Source organism: Glycine soja, chromosome 6 (genome assembly GCF_004193775.1).
Source record: "Glycine soja cultivar W05 chromosome 6, ASM419377v2, whole genome shotgun sequence".
Taxonomy (NCBI): domain Eukaryota; kingdom Viridiplantae; phylum Streptophyta; class Magnoliopsida; order Fabales; family Fabaceae; genus Glycine; species Glycine soja.
The window spans coordinates 45517942-45536339 of record NC_041007.1 but is presented as its reverse complement, the minus strand read 5'-3'; the positions used below and the strand labels follow the sequence as shown (position 1 = coordinate 45536339).

The 18398-nt window shown below is 32.4% G+C and overlaps 3 protein-coding genes across 4 annotated transcripts; 1 reads left to right on the top strand and 2 right to left on the bottom strand.

The window, feature by feature from the left end:
- Positions 1-4244: 4244 nt before the first annotated feature.
- Positions 4245-8881, bottom strand: LOC114417195 (dihydroorotase, mitochondrial-like). Its single transcript, XM_028382318.1, has 8 exons — positions 8658-8881; positions 7986-8111; positions 7218-7399; positions 6700-6836; positions 6127-6292; positions 5919-6035; positions 5280-5440; positions 4245-4890 (listed from the first exon to the last, which is right to left on the bottom strand). Exons 2-8 carry the CDS (start codon positions 8066-8068, stop codon positions 4696-4698), a joined length of 1041 nt encoding a protein of 346 aa, XP_028238119.1. The 5' UTR covers positions 8069-8111; positions 8658-8881; the 3' UTR covers positions 4245-4695.
- Positions 8882-9339: 458 nt separating this feature from the next.
- LOC114417198 lies at positions 9340-12574 on the top strand. Its single transcript, XM_028382321.1, has 4 exons — positions 9340-9745; positions 10929-11008; positions 11094-11152; positions 11984-12574. Exons 1-4 carry the CDS (start codon positions 9476-9478, stop codon positions 12286-12288), a joined length of 714 nt encoding a protein of 237 aa, XP_028238122.1. The 5' UTR covers positions 9340-9475; the 3' UTR covers positions 12289-12574.
- Positions 12575-13603: 1029 nt separating this feature from the next.
- On the bottom strand, positions 13604-17138 carry LOC114417193 (O-acyltransferase WSD1-like). Of its 2 annotated transcripts, XM_028382316.1 has the most exons (6): positions 16868-17138; positions 15920-16214; positions 15642-15796; positions 15034-15387; positions 14186-14323; positions 13604-14061 (listed from the first exon to the last, which is right to left on the bottom strand). In XM_028382316.1, the coding sequence occupies exons 1-6, from the start codon at positions 17054-17056 to the stop codon at positions 13897-13899; spliced, it is 1296 nt and encodes a 431-aa protein (XP_028238117.1). In that variant the 5' UTR covers positions 17057-17138; the 3' UTR covers positions 13604-13896. The 2 variants fall into 2 exon arrangements, with proteins under 2 accessions (XP_028238117.1, XP_028238116.1); XM_028382315.1 differs by having other exon boundaries at positions 15642-16214; positions 16868-17137.
- Positions 17139-18398: the final 1260 nt, after the last annotated feature.

Here is an 18398-nt window from a genome sequence, read left to right as displayed (position 1 = left end):
ATAATCTACAAAACACCCATGATTGTCTCTAATCAGGAAAAAAAATAGAGTATTTAACTTCTCTAACTTATTGGGTGGTGGTTCAGGCTGTAGTTAAAACCATCTACAACACTTTGGGTAACAGTAATTTTCTTATATCCAGCATATTTGGGCCTATGGAACACATGGCTTTGGGCATTTCTTGAATTATTTTTTATTTATTTTTGGGAGTTTCATTATCTTCTCTTTTCTACAACGTCACATATATATAGCAATGAAGAATGCATCATAGGAACTTCCTTAATTGCTTGGATCATTCGAGTTTTATGTTTCTAACAACATTACATGCTTATCTGTGTGGTCCCAGGATGTAAACAATTATGAGCTATGTGGGAGTATTAAGAATCACCTTGAAAACTCGATCTAAAGGGATTCATAGGTGAACAAAAATTCAAGTTTTGCGTTGAGAAAGCCTTTGATGTCAAATTCTAAGTTGCTATGGAGATCTCTGAGATACCCAAAAAAAATTAATTGGGACATATGCACAAACTAATCATACGTTTTTCTATATGGTTATAATTTGAATGCGTAGGATGCAAATAACATAATATCAATCATTCCAGAAAGAGTCACTCATTCAAATTAAAATTATATAGCTGTTTTTGTAACTTAGTTTCAGAAAAATAGAAATGTTCTTTAGGCAATGAAGATATATATAGAATTTCGATGGAACTATTTAAACGTCCTTTCTCTCTCCAAAAACTTGCCACGTTACACTCATTTATTCTGGTGTGCAAGTTTTCTATTTAATTGGACAAGTTTGTTTTTTTTATCAAGTGTATACTGTGGATGAAATTTCGTTTTCTCCTTAGTATTTATGGAAAAATTAATCTATTTCCATGATTCTTGTTTTAAAATGATGAATCATGGTTTACAAATATACCTTAACAGTGCAAACAACTTAATTGACATCCTTCGTTTTTTTTAATATTTTTCTTTGTTTAGTACATCACATATCAATTGTCTATTTCTTATCTTAATTACAATTATGTATGGACGAGTCTAAATTCCTCAAACTGATAATTATATGTACTTTTTTTTGGTTTTATAGTAAATTAAATAGTTACCACATTTTTTTAAATTAATTTTTATGAATTAATAACCATATTTCATTATTTTTAAGGCATAACCATATTTAATCAGCTTAAGCTTGGGAGACAATTGTGTTGATTCAACTTTTAATAATTGAGAAACTTAATCCAACTTTTAATTATATTTAAGAGAATAATTGTATAATTAACTTTTAAAAATGATCCTTAATTATAAGGTTAAAATGTAGTTTTTATTCTTTTATTTTTTAAAATTTGGTATTTTAATCCCTTATTTTTTAATTGAGACATTTTGTTCTTAACATTTAAAAAATCTACAATTATAATCTCCTTATTTTTTTAATTGTGACATTTTGTTTTCCACTTTTAAAAAAATTATGATTTTAATCCCTTGATCAATTTAAGACCTATTGACTATGATATTAGTTGAGACTTTTTTAATTTTTTTTAATAAATTAAGCTTGATTACAATTAAATAATTATAAAAAACATTTGTCACGTGCATAATAAAAAAATAATTATCAATCAACATTTATAGAATATATAGATCAACGTTTGAAATTGGACATAAAAACTATAATTACTTATTTTTTAAAAGTGAAAAACAAAACGTCTAATTTAAAAAATGGGAACAAAAATTATCAACTTTTTAAAATTGGAGATGAAATGTCTCAATTAAAAAATAATAAGACTTAAAACATAAATTTGAAAAATAAGAAGACAAAATTTACATTTCAACCTAATTATATTTGCAACTACAACGCGAATATTCACAAAAAAAAAAAAAAAAACTACAACGCTAATTAATGTTTCTGTGTCTTAATTTGTGCCTGCAATTGTGGCTATATAAACTATATTGTTGTCTGAAATTTTCTACAACGTTAAATGTCATGACAAAATGGCTACTGATATTAAGCCCTAAAATCATGACAGTGATATTTGTACCCATCCTCCAACTATATACACAAACAGGTTGCAGTTGGAGTTGCCATCATAGTATGATCTCACTCAACTTTGAAATGAAACAGATCCCCGTAACAAATTCATTTATTTGCCATTAACACCAACTCTAAGATTGAGCCTCAAAAGTAGATATGTTATTTATTTGTTGTACCTAACAGTAGAATAAGGGAAAATGAATAAGAACAGAGTTGTTGTCTCCAAAAGAGTGATAGTACGTACAACCTCCCACCTTGCAATCAAAACCACACAAAAAATTAATTACCACTAATTATAATTCCTAAGAACTCCTGTGGGTGTCGTCAACATTAACTTTGATCCACTCACAAACGAATCTGAATTCGTGGTCCTTTGTATGCATATTTAATCTGCCACCTATTAATTGTTTAGTGCATGGTTTTTTTTTTTTTTTATATGGGAAATAGCCACGCGTCCATGAGCCTTTTTTTTATAAAAAAAAAAAAAAAAACTAATTCATTCTTCATTCTCCAAAGAACCATCCACTGTAACTCCAAAACGTAGCATACTTGCTGATCTCATGGTATATGTTGAATTGGCCGAGTCTTTGGAGATAAATAACTACAGAAAATACGTTATATAATCTAAATTACGGAGGCATATGTTTGATTGTCATGTTTCTGTCACAGAATGAGCATAAGCAATGTGCTCAAATCGAAAATAGGTATCCGATAGTCCATCTTTTTCATGAACTTGAATGCGCCATTGTGTTTTCTAGATAGCCCTTCCAGTTTCATATGGATTTTAATTTACCTTCTAATTTAGAATCTATCAAAAAGCAAAAGAATCTACCTATTTTCAATGCACTCCAAGTTTCAATCGGTTGTGAACTCAAATCCGTAAGCATTGTAAGGATTTTCTATATCAGATATTGTCCGCCTAGGTGCTCAATGATCATAACTGTTTTGTATTTAGTAAAAGACATCTTAATGGACTAAAAGAAACTGATGTTTGTAAATGATTATTGATCTCAACTCCTAAATGATGTAAGACATTGTAGCCATCAAAACACAAACCATTACTAGAATACATATGAAATAACACTTCTCAATATAATAAACTAAAAGAAAGAAATTTTGAGATACTACAATATAAATAAGGTTAAAATATATTTTCATCCTTATAAAATTGAAAAAGTTTAATTTTCATCTCTACAAAAATTTTCATTTGTTTTTCATTCTCCTAAAATTTAAACATGTCAAATTTTACCCTCGAGCTGGGATCGATTATATCCAAACCCAAACATATGTATAAGATTATTGTCTCTTAAAGAGTGTACACATATCCTTGTCGCCCCTTCAAACGACAATAAACCTCCCTTTTCCTGTATCTTACTCACCACCTAATCCTCTCTTTAATTCCACAAAACCCATCTTCTCCATGTCTAGGGATGGGAATAGGTTAAATAGACATTGCATAAATAGGCTTTGATCTGTTTTATAAAACTATAGCCTAAATCTGACTTATTACCTATCAAACGCTTTCTTTGGATCTCACTTGATCTTTTTAAAAATCTGATATGACCTATTAACCTATTTAAAAGCTTATTTTATATTATTTTATATTTTATAACAGATGTTGAATTGGCTGAAACTTTGGAGATAATTTACAGCAAACATGTTCTATTTATCTTAATTGAGTGTGGAAATGGAAACAATGAAAAATAGGTACCTGACACGGGGTATATGATTGATTATGAAAATGTTTAATTCTGTCACAGGATGAGCATAAGCACACGTTCAAACTAAAAATAGGTAAACGATGGTCCATCTTTTACATCATCTTAAATGCACCATTGCGTTCTCTAGATAGCTTTTCCAGTTCCACATTGAGTTTTACCTTCTAATTTAGAATCTATCAAAAGCACTCCAAGTTTCAAACCATTGCTGGAATACATCAACTTTTAGAGTTACAGGTTAACAGAACACCACTATGGTACCAGATAGCGTCTCGTATCGGCCAACAAGACAAAATCAGCAACTTCTGTATTATACTCAGCTTCTAAAAGAAAAGTTCTCTGGTTCTACGTTAGAATAAACAATGCAGTCTCTACATTAGACGTGTAAAAAAAATATTGTTTATATGAAATAACACTGCTCAAAGAATTAAAAGAGAGAGAGAGAGAGAGAGAGAGAGAGAGAGAGAGAGAGAGAGAGAGAGAGAGAACTTACAGAATAATTGAAGTCTTTTGAAATAAGGTGTAATGCCATACAATTTAAAATTTTGATGTGGTGTCATGTGACCGGGGGGCACTTAGTTCATACAGAAATTCAGCTCAGACCCATGAACATAAAATGGAAACAAGGTAAATCTGGAAATTTATGCCGAGTTTATTGATCAAATTGGAACAACTGCAGAGTTACCTGACCATAGTTCTGATTCTGAATACTATATAAATTCCCATCTCAACAACCAGAAATTTATTAGTCACAGAGGGTGTTCTGGTTCATATTTAAATTCAACTGACCTAAGAAATAGAAATGAGAACAATCTGCAAAATAAACGCAGAACTGACAGATAAAACAAAAATTTCTTGACCATAGTTCTTGAACACTACATAAATATTCTCATCTCGGCAATCAATAATTTAAGCTGAAGGATATACAAACTTTCAAATAGACACAGCAAATCAGCAAGGCAATGCCTCCCATTCAAGGGTTTCACCAGCAAACATGGGAACAATGTCTCCAAATGGAAACGACAAATAATCAGGTACTTTCCAAGGAGCTTTCCTCAGTCTAATCTTTAACTTGTTTCTGGGGAGGCCATAGAAGTCAGGTCCGTTAAAGCTTGTAAAAGCCTCTAGCTTATCAAGTGCACCAGCCTGAAATTGCACCAATTTCATACAACAAATTAAGATTAACAAGGATATATCATCACATACTCACATAAGCATAAGCATATTATCGTACTATGAAGCACACATGAGAAATGCATATGAAAATTACAGATTTGCCAACACGGGATGCATTATCAGATATCATCACCTCTAACCCCAATGTACAGTATTACTTGTTTTGCAAACCATTTGGAAATAATATTTTTGTTTCCAATCACAAATTTTAAATACTAATTAATCTTAGAAACTCTGCATATTATTCCAATTGAATGAGATAAACCCCCTCTTCTGAAACCAACTAAATGCACATTAGTGAAATGAAGGCATAAATACAATGACATATTATATTATAAATATTATAATATAAGTGTTACCTCTTCAAAAACTTTGGCATATAGAGATAGAGCGACCGGTGAGTTGTATATGCCAGCACATCCACAGGAACATTCCTTATTACGCCTATCATGTGGAGCACTATCAGTTCCAAGGAAAAATCGTTTACTTCCACTAGTGACAGCCGAAACAATAGCCTGTCCTAAATAAGAAACAAACAAAACGAACCCAAGGTAAGATGACCAAGACCTGTACAGTTTGGTAACAATTGTCAACATGATGATCATTGTCCCTACTTAGTGGCATTTCCTCAACCTAAATAAGGAATTACTACAATGTAAAGTCTGAAACTCTTCAATGGTACTGTGTAGTGTGTACTACACTCTGCAGCAAAATTAAAATTTATAAAAGTATAACGATGTTTCTTCAAAGACCATTTAATGCACTGCAAAACGTATTTATCTTTCCTATGCAAATCAAATCGATCAGGAATCTAACTAATTTACTGAAGATCAAAACAAAGAAAATTATAAAATTCATATGATTTAAATCATTTCGTCAATTTTTTCAATTTTGGAGGAATCATTATTTCAAATTGTAAACTAAAAAGTTTGATATAACACCTGAAAGATGTTAAAATTTATCATTAGATTGTACAGGAAGGAAACAAAGTTACATACTATGGATCTCTCTTTTGAGCACTGGAAGACAGTAATTGTGAGGCTGTAAGCCACTTTGGAACAAAGCATTACGATTCAGAAGAAGATGCTGTGGTGTAACAGTTGCTGCTACATAACCTTACAAATGTACAAATCATGAGAATAATTTTAAGATTAAATAGTACAATACAATGATAAATTAGATCTTCCAAGTAATTTGTTATGTTACCTTCTTTGCAAGACTCTACAAATTTAACAGCATCTGCGGTAGTAATATGCTCCATCACAACCTTCAGCTGTGGAAGTCTTTGAACTAAAGGCTCTAAAATTGTTTCAATGAAGACTTTTTCTCGGTCAAAAATATCAATGTTTGAATTTGTAACCTCTCCGTGAACCTGTCATGCATAGTGATTCGCAGATAAGAGAGTATAATGTAAACTTCTAAGTTTTACATATTAAATAAAGGACAAACATAAAGAAGGAAACATGCCACAAGCTCATAGTTCAGTGTTGAAGTATAAGTAGATGCTTTCAAAGTGGACATGCTCCAAAATTGGTGCCGTATGTAGTAATTACATTCTATTCAATGACATAAAATAATTCATGAAAAATGTGACTTACCATAACTTATTTGAATTAAGAAGGCAAGCATGGAAGCATAAAGAATTAAATACATTCTTATGCAGCAATATAAGAACATTTAACATAGACACACACACATACACACACAACAATGGGGTGGTGAGAGAGAATGTAAAGAAATAAAACAAAAACCACAAATAAAAATTTTAAAAAAAATTACCAATAATGGTAAATTTTTCTCAGCCATTTCCTCGAGAACAGAAAAACAATTTCCAAAAATGTCTGTAACACCATCTTGGGAGTTTGTTGTAGCACCAGCAGGATACAACTTCACACCATAAACAAGTCCACTTTTTTCTGTCAATGCAAGTAGCATAATCAAGTAGTGTACTATAACTAATAGGGGGTGGGGGAACAAAGCCAGATGAGCATGGAGGGTGTAATCTAATCAAATGATAAATGAGCATTCACTTTCATGGTCTCCTGGCCCATGGGAAAGACATTTGTTACAGGATCAAACACTATAGGCAATTACATTGCAACAAATACAAGGCTGATCAATAGGAGGTAAAAAAGAAGATACAGAAACTTCATTTTAACCAGATTCAGAACAAAACTTACATATATAAAAATATAGACACACAAATTAAACTTACTGATACAGTTAAAACTTTATTTTCTCTTCATATTTCATAGGTATTTTTTTTAAAATTAGTGTACCCCACTGATTAGACTCACTTGCAAGTTTAATCTCATCAGGAGTAGTCATGTCAGTGAGGTAAAGTGTCATGAGAGGATTGAAGTTGCTATCTTTAGGTATTGCTTTCAAAATGGACTCTCGATAAGCAACAGCAGCGGACGTGGTAGTGATGGGTGGTTTCAAATTTGGCATCACTATGGCCCTTCCAAATTGTTTTGCACTGTGAGAGCAATAGTTATGAATCAGAACTCTTGTAAATTTCAGTAGGAATGCAATTAACAAAATAAATGCCAAACTATACAAAGATGCAGTGTGCAGGCCTTTCTCACATTGACCCCACAAAAGATTAGAAAATACTAGAATATCAACAATAACAATAATCTTATCCCATTATACGAAGTAGACTACATGGATCACATATATTAACATACACATTTATGCTACTCCCACTTTTTTTCTCGTCTTTTTAAAGCCCAAAATTCACTAATCACTACCATATTAGCTTGTCATACAGTACCACGATAAAACTTGTCCTTGAGCTTTATGGTCTCAAATAACACTCGACGTATTTCTCCACTTTAACCATCCAGCTTGTGTATCTTGTGTGTGAAACCACCATTAATTTTGCTATCATTTTGTAATATTGAACCTGGATACTTAAACCTAGAAACTTGTGATATGATATTTTCACTACTTTTTACATTATTTTCTTCTTATTTCTTACTAAAATTGCAATGCTTAACTCCTAAAATAGGAGAGTAACACTGAGTGTTTTTCTTTATTTATTTATTTGCATGCAAAATGACCTGTGAGGGAGAACTGCTTGAAGAAGGGAACCATCACGGAGGTGAAGATGCCAATCATCAGGTTGTGTAATAGTGAGCTCCATCTTTATGCTGATCAACCTTTTTTCTATTAGAACCTTAATATACCTATAACAGAATGGTAACAAAACAAAATAAGCACTGGCAGAATCAGTGTGAGACAGCGCAAGAGATTACTTTAAAACCTTCAGGTTGGTTTTCTCAATTTCCTTAATTATATTACTTTTTTGGACAATACAAACCAAAGCACCTCAAACAAATTCGGATTAGTTCAGTTCAGGTTATCAAATTCCCTTCAACAATGCTTGAAAGGGAAATTCAATGTAATGGTAGACACACACACACACTCCTTAAACACTATTTCAGGCCAAGAATCTGGTTTCAGCTACACGTGAAATGAAAAGCCCAAAGGCAAATTGCAATGCGAAATGCTCAACCGCAACATCGAAACGTCAGAACTACACTAAGTGCATGTTTGGTTTTTAAGTGAAAAAGCACTTTTGAGGAAAAAGTACTTTGCTTTTACCAAAGGATCAAGACTCTTACTTATGCTTTCATTTTACTTTTCATCCGTTAGATTTGAATTAGAACGTGCTTACAACATTTTTAACTTTAATCCAAACATGCACTAATTGGATGGAAGGAGATAGGGACCTGAACGTAGGGCGTCAAAAGAGAGAGCTGCATGGCCTAACCGAATTGGATGCCGGCGGCGACGGTCGAACTGAGAGCGATTGGAAGACGGCGAATGGAGGTCGATCCGGCGGTCGACGTCGACGACTAACGCAGTGAGTTTGGAAAAAAAAAATTCGATAAGAAGTTTGGGATATATTATGGGGTTGAAAGATGAAATTCCTATGTTCGCGCATCCAGCACTTAAAGGTGAAAAGGCGAAAATATCTCTGTATACTTTTAAAAATATTTGCAAGTATTTTGAAGTCTTTTACTTATAAGTTGATTTTTAAGTCTTTTACGTATAAGTTAATTTTTAAGTTTTTTACGTATCAAGTTGATCCACAAGCTTCTTACGGATTAACTTGATTCGTAAGTTGATTTTTAAGACTTACGGATTAACTTGATCCGTAAAAGACTTACCGATCAACTTCATTCATGAGTCTTAAAAATTAAAAATCAACTTGTGGATCAACTTGATCCGTAAAGAGAGAAAGAAGGCAAGAATAATTTTATCATTTTTAAAGAATGTTGGGTGCACCTAGTAACACTACTGTAATGGAGTGGGCTTTTCAAGGGAGCAATTATTGGCACTACAGGAAGGGTGTGAAACGGAGTGGGATATGTTATGGGCTTACAAAAGGGGGGGTGTGAAATGGAAACGCCTTAAGTACTAAACATTTAAAAAAATTTGCATAAACGAACAAGTTAGAGAATCTTTCATTTCCACGTACCGATCGGACTGATAGCGCCGTTTAGAACCGTCATAGTTGCTTTCTTCCTCATTTTCCGATTCCGCAATGCAAAGGGTGTCCCCAACCTCCAAAATCTGGAGGACCGTAGCCTCCAAAGCTAGAATAAACGTGTTTTCCATCAACGACCCTTTTGCTTCGCGCTCCTTCTCTGCGGTTCCCGTCGTGGCAGCAACCACCAGAAAATTGCATCAACCGGAGATTCCGAGCAGTTTCCAGAAATGGGGTTCGGTTGGATTCTTCAGAACGTCGAAATTCGCCTCTGGGTTCAACCCTCTGCAACGGAAGCCTTTGGATTTGGGCCGGATATGGTCCACGGCGGAGGATTTGGGCCGTAACAGGGCCCGGGTGCTGTCGCTGTACCGGCAAATACTGCGGGGCCTGAACTCGCCGGAGTTGCGGCTGGGCTTCGCGGCGAGGCTGGCGAAGAAGGCGGAGGCGCGGGCAATGTTCTGGGTGGGTTCTGATGAACGCTCGTTGCACAACATTGCGGATCTCATTGATGCTGCAGAGTACTCTCTCTCCTTTCTCAGAAAAGGACAACTCCCTCCTCGTTACATCAACTGATCAACGTTGTTTTCCATCAACGACCCTTTTCAGAAAATTAACAAACCTTATTACCTTAAGGATTTTGTTAGCAGGTAGTGGAGCAAGCAAGGGCTGTCCTGGCAGGAGGTAGTGCGCCAAGGATCCCTCTGTCGGCTGAGCAGTACAATTCCGTTGGGATTGCTTTTCACTTTTTGTAATTTTGCTTTTTGTTTTTTCCTCCAAGGCAATATGCCAAAGCACCATTAGCGAAGTGTTAGCAGAAAAGCTTGTATATAGCAAACAATGTACTCAAATGGAAGCAAGCAATATAATCAGAATTTCCTCTCCTTTAATCCCCCTTTTCTGGAGGTACCTAGACCTCGAAAGCTAGGATCTTATGAGCAGAAATCCTGCTCATAACACTCTCCCGTCTAACTATTCTAAAAGCTGTGGTGATAGGTTGATTTTTTAACTCATGGGAGAAACTCAATTTATTTTACTTTTTAATTTCTTCTTGAGTGCTTATGGATGAAGAAATTTATCCTAGTAGACCTGTAGTATTGGTTTGCATTAGGAGAAGAGTAAGTGTAGGCTCAACATGCTTTTTTATTTCTCCTTGCCACTTGCTTTTGTTCAACTTGTTTTGGTTTTTGGAGAATGAAAAAAAAATTGAAGATAAGTTGGATATAAGCTCTAGGAAAATGGAAAAGGAAAGACCAAATGAAAAACTGGGCAGTTAGTTGATCAATTGGAAATTCTGTGTGGTTAGTATGATACAGGCAAAATAATATAGCAGTATGATGATGATGATGATCTTTGTAGTAGCAATTGAGTTGTTCTACTTGGATGTAGGCCTTTAGGATTTTCCTTTGAACCTGCTTTTAATTTGGTTGTTCTTCTAATGTATTATTTTATTCATAAATATTTCTGGTTTTGTATTTTTAAATATATGGTTTGACTGGTTTTATTTCAGTATCACATAGGAAGAGGTCATATTGGAGCAACAATGAAAGCTAAACTTTATCACTTGCTGGAGCATAGAGCTTCAGAATGGTATTCATTTTTATCAATATTGATACTATGAATTTGTGCTATTCTAGATTTTATGTTCTCAGTTTTCTTTCTTTATCCTTGGCAGCCGATATTTTGTCATTCCTTTATGGAGGGGAAGTGGATACACGACAATGTTTGTTCAAGGTTTGACAAAAATTACTCTCTTATTTATTTGTAAAAAATTAATAATTGTTTTGAATCCACCTGAATGCTAATTTGTATTTGAGCATTTGTATTTGGGAAGACCGAAAGAGAAATATTTTTTCTCTCATTTTATATAGGTATTATTATGATATTATCTATTACTTGGTTGGGAGTATATGAGAGAACTTGAAAGATAGGGACTTTTTCCTTCCTGATATTAATATCTGCAGACTGTGGTCAAAGATATTGTAATGTGTCCACTTATATTCATGGACTCTATTGTTATCCGCTAAGCATATAAGGATATCCTAATTAGCAATTAGCAAGTTCAAAGGGTTAGCTTGTACAGTACACTGCAAATAACAACCATAAAAAATCAACCAAAAGTGAAAGCATTAATAAACATACACAATCATATTTGGTAACTATTTTGATCCTTTTGTGAGAAAGAGAAGACCTAGCTGGACATGCAATTTCACAAAGTCTCGTCTAGTAGCTAATTCTTGTATTTCCCGAGCCTGGAGAAAGAGATGCAGTTTAAGTTACATATATAACAAGATGTTAATAATTTGCCACTAGGTCCTGTACAGTTTATGGATTCATATAAACTACTGTTGACACCCTTTGAATATACCTTACCTATCAAGAAATCAAATTCCAATCTCTCCCTGCACATGGCTAAGGACATGCTTCCTCTTAACAAATTTTCTACTTACAAAAACTGAAATATTATTTAAAAAACATGTAAAAAATGATTTATTTATTCCGACTGTTTTCGTTTTCAACACTTCCATCGTAGTCTCACAATATGTATTCATTCTTTTCTTGCAGTCCAGACACCACACATGGTTTTTACAGGTCTTGAAGATTACAAGGCCAGGGGAACACAAGCAGCTCCTTACTTTACTGTGTCCTTTTACACAGAATTTGCAGAGAGCAAGGACTTGGTACTGATCCGTGGGGATGTCGTATTTACCAGCAAGCTTACTGACTCAGAGGCAAAATGGCTTTTGGAAGCTGCTCAGTCTTTTTATTTGAATGATGCTAGGTACAAACTGGTTGAGAGGTTCAACAGACAAACACATGATTTTGAGTTCAAAGATGTCTTGCAAGTATTGGACATGCCTATTTTGTAACCTTTTTTTTTATTGGACAACTGCTAAACTAAACATCAGTAAGGCAAGAGTGGAAGGGTTGGTTTGATCAAAGGATGAAGTTGCAAATGAAGGAAAGGAAGAAGAGTAACAGGGAGTGTCACCGGGTGTCAGGAAAGGATTCATCATTTGCAATCATATTCTTTTCGTATAAGGAAGGGGGGCTTGGACTGAGCTTCCTATTATATTGTAGTCTTGGATCCAGTCTTTGTTTTTTCTTTCATGCTGATTCAATTAATAGATATTTGACTGAATTTTTATTTCAAAATATCTATATAATGCTGCAAACAAACAAGTAAAAAAAAAAATCCGAGTTTGGTCTTTTTTTGTTTAAGATTACATATATCTTATATGGAAGACAATTTTATTTAAGTCAATAGATCCCCTTCCTGGACCTGTGTGTATATGTGTGATCCCTTCCCTCTCTATATAGAGAGAGAATGCTTTTTTTACCTAAGTTCAATATTAATAAGATTGGTAATAAGTCACTAATCTTATTACCAAATAATTAAACAATAACTTTAAGTGTAAACTGCAAAATGTTTGTACTTGAACTTCTATGTGTAAGGTTCAAACATGCTTGTCCTAGAGGCTATAGATAATATGGTAGGGCATTATCATTACCGTAAAACTTTTTCTTGGGTAGTGTCCAATAGTTGTTTGAGGTCAATGAGTAATAGTTTTGCCTTGTTATTCAATTTTTCGGGCAATTGACTGCACATAGGATTCAAATCCTGCCTTATTGCCTGTCTGTTTAAACTTAGGTGTTATTGTAGCTTTCTTAGCATGTGTTTGTGATATGTAATTTCTATTTTCTAGTAACTAGTAATGAGTGGTATTATTGATATGTAGTTTATTCCAAATATTGGTACGGTTCCATTGAGGTGGACAATTTGAAACTAAATGATTGAACAAATGTCAAGGCATCACATGGGTACAGGATGTTAGATCTCCTTATTCACTATATCCTCTTGTAAGTTTCTTTGTTCTTTTCTTTTTTGTTCCTTTTTATCAGCCTGGAAACAGAGCAGATAATTAGCTTGACTCCATTTATGAAAATTCATGTTACTATTTCCCTTTACTTTGTCAACTCAATTGTTTATTGTTGCTTACCTCCTCGATTTTACTTTGAGAAATTCAAGTCTCTTCCTTTTTTGTGTGTGAGTGAATTTGTGTAGAATTTATTTATCTCATTTTATCTTCTGTTATGTAAGTGAGTGTGTTTGTGAGTTTAATTTTGTATATCCAATTCTCAATAGAAGACGAAATTTCCTCCATACCAAAAAACACTTGGGCATGACAAAATAATTTTTTTTCCAATTAATTAATAGAAAATTTCCACACCAAAACAAATGAGTGTAACATGGCAAGTTTTTGAAGAGGAACGGCATCATGAATAGTTCCACCGGATTTCTATATCTTCATTGCCTTAAAGAACAATATTCATATTTTCGTAAAACTAAGATACAATAATTAATCAGCTATATGGTTTTATTTGAAATAATGTACGTGTGACTCTTTCTGGAATGATTGATATTCTGTTATTTGCCCATGCAATGCATATGATCAAGATCTGCATATATGTCCCAATTAATTTTTGTTGGGTGTCTCAGAGATCTCCATAGCAGCTTTGAACATGACATCATAGGCTTTCTCTATGCAAAACTTGAATTTCTGTTCATCAACGAATCCCTTTAGTGTTCTCAAGGTGATTCTTATTACTTTCACATAGCTCATAATTGTTATGTCTACATTCTGCAACCACACACACAAACATGTTATTTTTATTTTGTATGACACATAAACATGCTAGAATATGTGAATGAAACTCTCAAAAATAAATAAATAATTTATAATAAAAAAATCAATAAATGTATACCTCAGGTCCACCAGTCATGGTGAAATACAGACCACTTATTGGATGATTTGCCAAAGTCATTTGTTCCATTGGCCCAAAAAGGTTGGATATAACAACACTAGAGTTTCGCAGAGTCTTGTAGATGATTTTAGCAACAGCCTAGATAAACACCGACACAAGTCAAAGAAGTTGAATAGAATAAGGCAGAGAAATTACATACTAAAAAGGGTTATTATATTTTCCATGGCTCCATGCAATATGGGTTACATATTAAAAAAAAAGTGATTTTGATGTAAAATAGTTTAGTAATTATTTTTTAGAGATTCAAAAAAGTAATTTATGGTTGTTTATAATTATATAATAACTTTTTAAAAAAAAGTGGTTGAATTTATAAGGAATTATTTAAAATATTTTCTGATTTAATCAGAATATTTAGATTCTCTTTCATTTTTCATTACTTGGAAAAATTAAAACAAATGTATGAAAAAAAAAATTTATTAAAATAAGTGATTTTTACTAACAAAAAAAATTGTAACAGATGAGTCCTAATTTACTACTAAAATCAATTTCGTACTTTGCATGTAACACAAGTTTCCATATAAAACTTTTTGTTAAAATCAATTTAATTACACACCTCAATCATGTACCATGGTTCAAAATCTAAAACAAACAAAAAAATATGTTAGCATTAAGAGTATATTTAGGGGAATAAACTTAATTATATAATAACTAATGCTAAAAAAAAGATAAAAGTTATTAAAATAAGATTAAAAAAATTATCTTGTCAAAAAAAGTCTTAAAAAATTATAAGAATGTCCTAAACTATTTTTCTAAATTTAAACACCTCCTAATAAGTTACATATACACACCTCAGGGCCTCTTATTTTCATCTCCAAATCCAAGAGCAGACCTATGAGATAAACACTGAAAGAACGTCTCTTCTTCTTGATTTGTTTACGAGCATTCCAAATAAACTCAAGAGGGTTGGAGATTTTGGATTGGCCTAGCTTTGGAATTGGTACTTGTAAGAAAGAAATTTTATTCCCCCAAAGACCTTTGACTTTTGATTTTTGCATCTCCTTCACTGATTGGTACCCTCTAACATTTCTTGTGTTAAGCATTACCACACATGTGGAATTTGCTTTTCTAGCCATGCGGTCAATCTCTTGCATGTACAATCGAATCCCATAGAAAATCAAGCCAGTAATCACATCATTTATTGTCTGCATTCATATAAAAAAAATATAAAAGTTAATTAATCTAGCTCGTTAATTGAATGGTATTATTAAGAGTTTAATTTCTATACAGTGTGACATTAAACATAATTAATCAATCAGAAATCACAATAAACATCACTTTAAAAGTAATTTTTTAAAAAAGTCAATAATTTTATTATACACCATAATTTATAATTAAATAATAATGTAAAAGTATATATTATCAAAATATATATATATCCAGCTTCGTCTAATCTTACCACTCCAAGCTTGGACTTGATTGCTTTGATATTGTCAATAGATAATGATATGTTTGACAAGGTGAAAGGCATAGACTCAGTTCCTTCATATCCAGACCTTATGGGTGTTTTGTCATCTACAATCATTCTTGTCTTTATTAAGCTAGATCCAAAATCTGACATGGAGTTAAAAAAGGAGGATATAAATGAAGGTAACTTCTTAAACATGCTTTTCTTTGCTTGCTGTGAATTTGATGATGTTCTTGAAGGAAAAGTTAGTGGAAGAGAAGGATCATCACTTCTTTGAAGACAAGAAAGAAGAGCACCCATAAGAGAATAACCATCTCCAAGCGCATGATGAAGCTTGAAAATTAATGTGCCTGCAGCATTGCTTGTTGGATAATTAATAATATGGATTTCCCATAGTGGTTTGTTTTGAGGTGTCCGTTCAGTTAGAATCCTTGTCACGTAGTCACCAAAATATTGGTCATATAATTCAGGTGAATTGCATTCAGGAAATTTGGGAACCTTTACATGCTCTTCAGGCTTCACTTGTACCCTTTTCCATTTCATTCTACCATCTTGGTCTCTCACCTGTGGTCATGAACAATTGAAAATTAAAACAAACGGTAAATATGATGAACATTATTAATTCAATATTATATAATTTGAAGTGATCGAGTGCTACTGATGATTTATTTCATATCACTAAGTCTTTAGAGTTGACTAGCCTTATAATTAAATAACTAAATTTGGTAGTTGGCTTGTGTTGGTAATAAGAGGATGAGAGGAACATTATAAAAAAAAAAAGGATGAGAGGAATAAAGATCATATATAGGCACAGGCCAATAAAAGCAATATTTCCTAGGAGATATCGTATTGATTGATTAAGATGGTAAATGATCACAATGATCTTAATCTTATTTATAGAATTTATTGGACTAATCATGTCTAACTAATTTTGTTAAAAAACTAACTAATCATATATTCTAATAACTTGACCTAAGAAGTTATTGGTTTGAGTGATATTAAATTTGATTTTCTTAATAAAGATTTTAAGTTTGAGTTTTGTGAATAAAAAAACGTGATCAAAGCATATGAAAGAGAGAAAGAAGTCAAGAATAATAGATGTAATAAAGATTAATCATCAATAAAATCAGTATATAAATACTTTGTACCAATGACTTAATAAAAAAAATACTAAACTCAAGTGTATATAGTAAAAGCATATGGAAGAGAGAAAGAACCATAATAGAAGAGAAACGTGGGTTGATAGGGAGGAAGACATCTTTAAGCAAAGGTATAGTCTGTGAGTCATCAATTGGAACTGCCATCTCAAGAAAGCCAAAAACATAGGAACATATCACCGAGCTGTTGAAATATTGTCCTGGAGGACTCACTGGCTCTTGAACCTCTTCATAGAATTGTTGGTCCATTGTGCTATTTTGTGTATGAAAAAAGGGAGTGAAAGTAGAACTTCAAATATTAGAAAATAATATTTGGCTGCAAAGCAAAGCCAAGATCCATGGTATATATAACAGAACATTGTTGCTTGTATAAGAAGAACTGTAGAACTACCTGAGCATTGTTTGAGACATTAATTAATGCTGGGGGCACATGTCTTATTTTCACATTGAAGATGAAAAGTATATGGTTTGGAGTTTGAATTAAAGTTCCGGCCAATAATTGGTGAGAAACTAGCCAAGAATAGAAACGTACCTCCAAAAACAATCTTTCATTATTATTATTATTATTATTATTATTATTATTATTATTATTATTATATCTCCAATTAATGTATCGTCTGAAAAGTCAAAATGTTGAATCATGCGCAAGTAACGAGTGTCATTTGGAAACAATTGTTTGTGGTATGTATGGATAAACTTTAACTTCAAAATAAATTTATGAAAATTTCAAATTTAGAAAGTCTAAAAAAAATTGCCCGTCTGTAATTCTGTATACGTTATTTAATTTTAAAAATAATTTAAAATACATATATAAGAATTTTAAGGAAACAATTAAAAAAATAGTGTCGTGTTTTCTTATTGAAGTAATTTAAAACCACCTTAAAACCTATATCATAAAAAAAATATTTTTAAGTTTATTCAAATGTACACTTAATAAAAAAAACGTTAAAATGGTTGATGATAAGGCGAGTTGTTTAGCTAACTATTTTTATTGCAATATTTCTATTTATTGTACGTATTTTTATAGTACACAATTTTTAGCTAATTATTAATAACTCTTTAAACTAAAACAATTATTCTAATGTAGACTCCAGGGCTTACGAATGAAGTGGAAACTCACGAGGCATGTGCTGGTGATCGGCACAGCCAACCACACCTTATAACCTTAATGCTACAGAAACAGAAAACAGAGATTTACCAAAAAAAAAAAATTTAATTTAATTATTAATTTTATTTGTATATTTTTTATACTTTAAAATTATAAAAAAAATTACTGTGAGCACGTTAATACAAAGTTATTTGAGTTTAACTTGTTGTCTCCGGCCATATTCAGATTCTCTAAAAAAAATTCTGACAGTTACTCAATTGTAAAAAATCTTTAATTTAGAAAGAAAATTCTGACAATTTAATTAACAACTACAATAATTTTTTTTATAGACATCTGTATCTTTCATTAGATGCAAGTTGTTCAAGATGAAGATTATTAAGAATGATAAAGTTTTCTCTAAAGACTACGAATTAAACTAAAATAACTATATAATAATTAATTTATACACTTAATAATATTTTTTGTGGTTTTAAAGTATAAAAA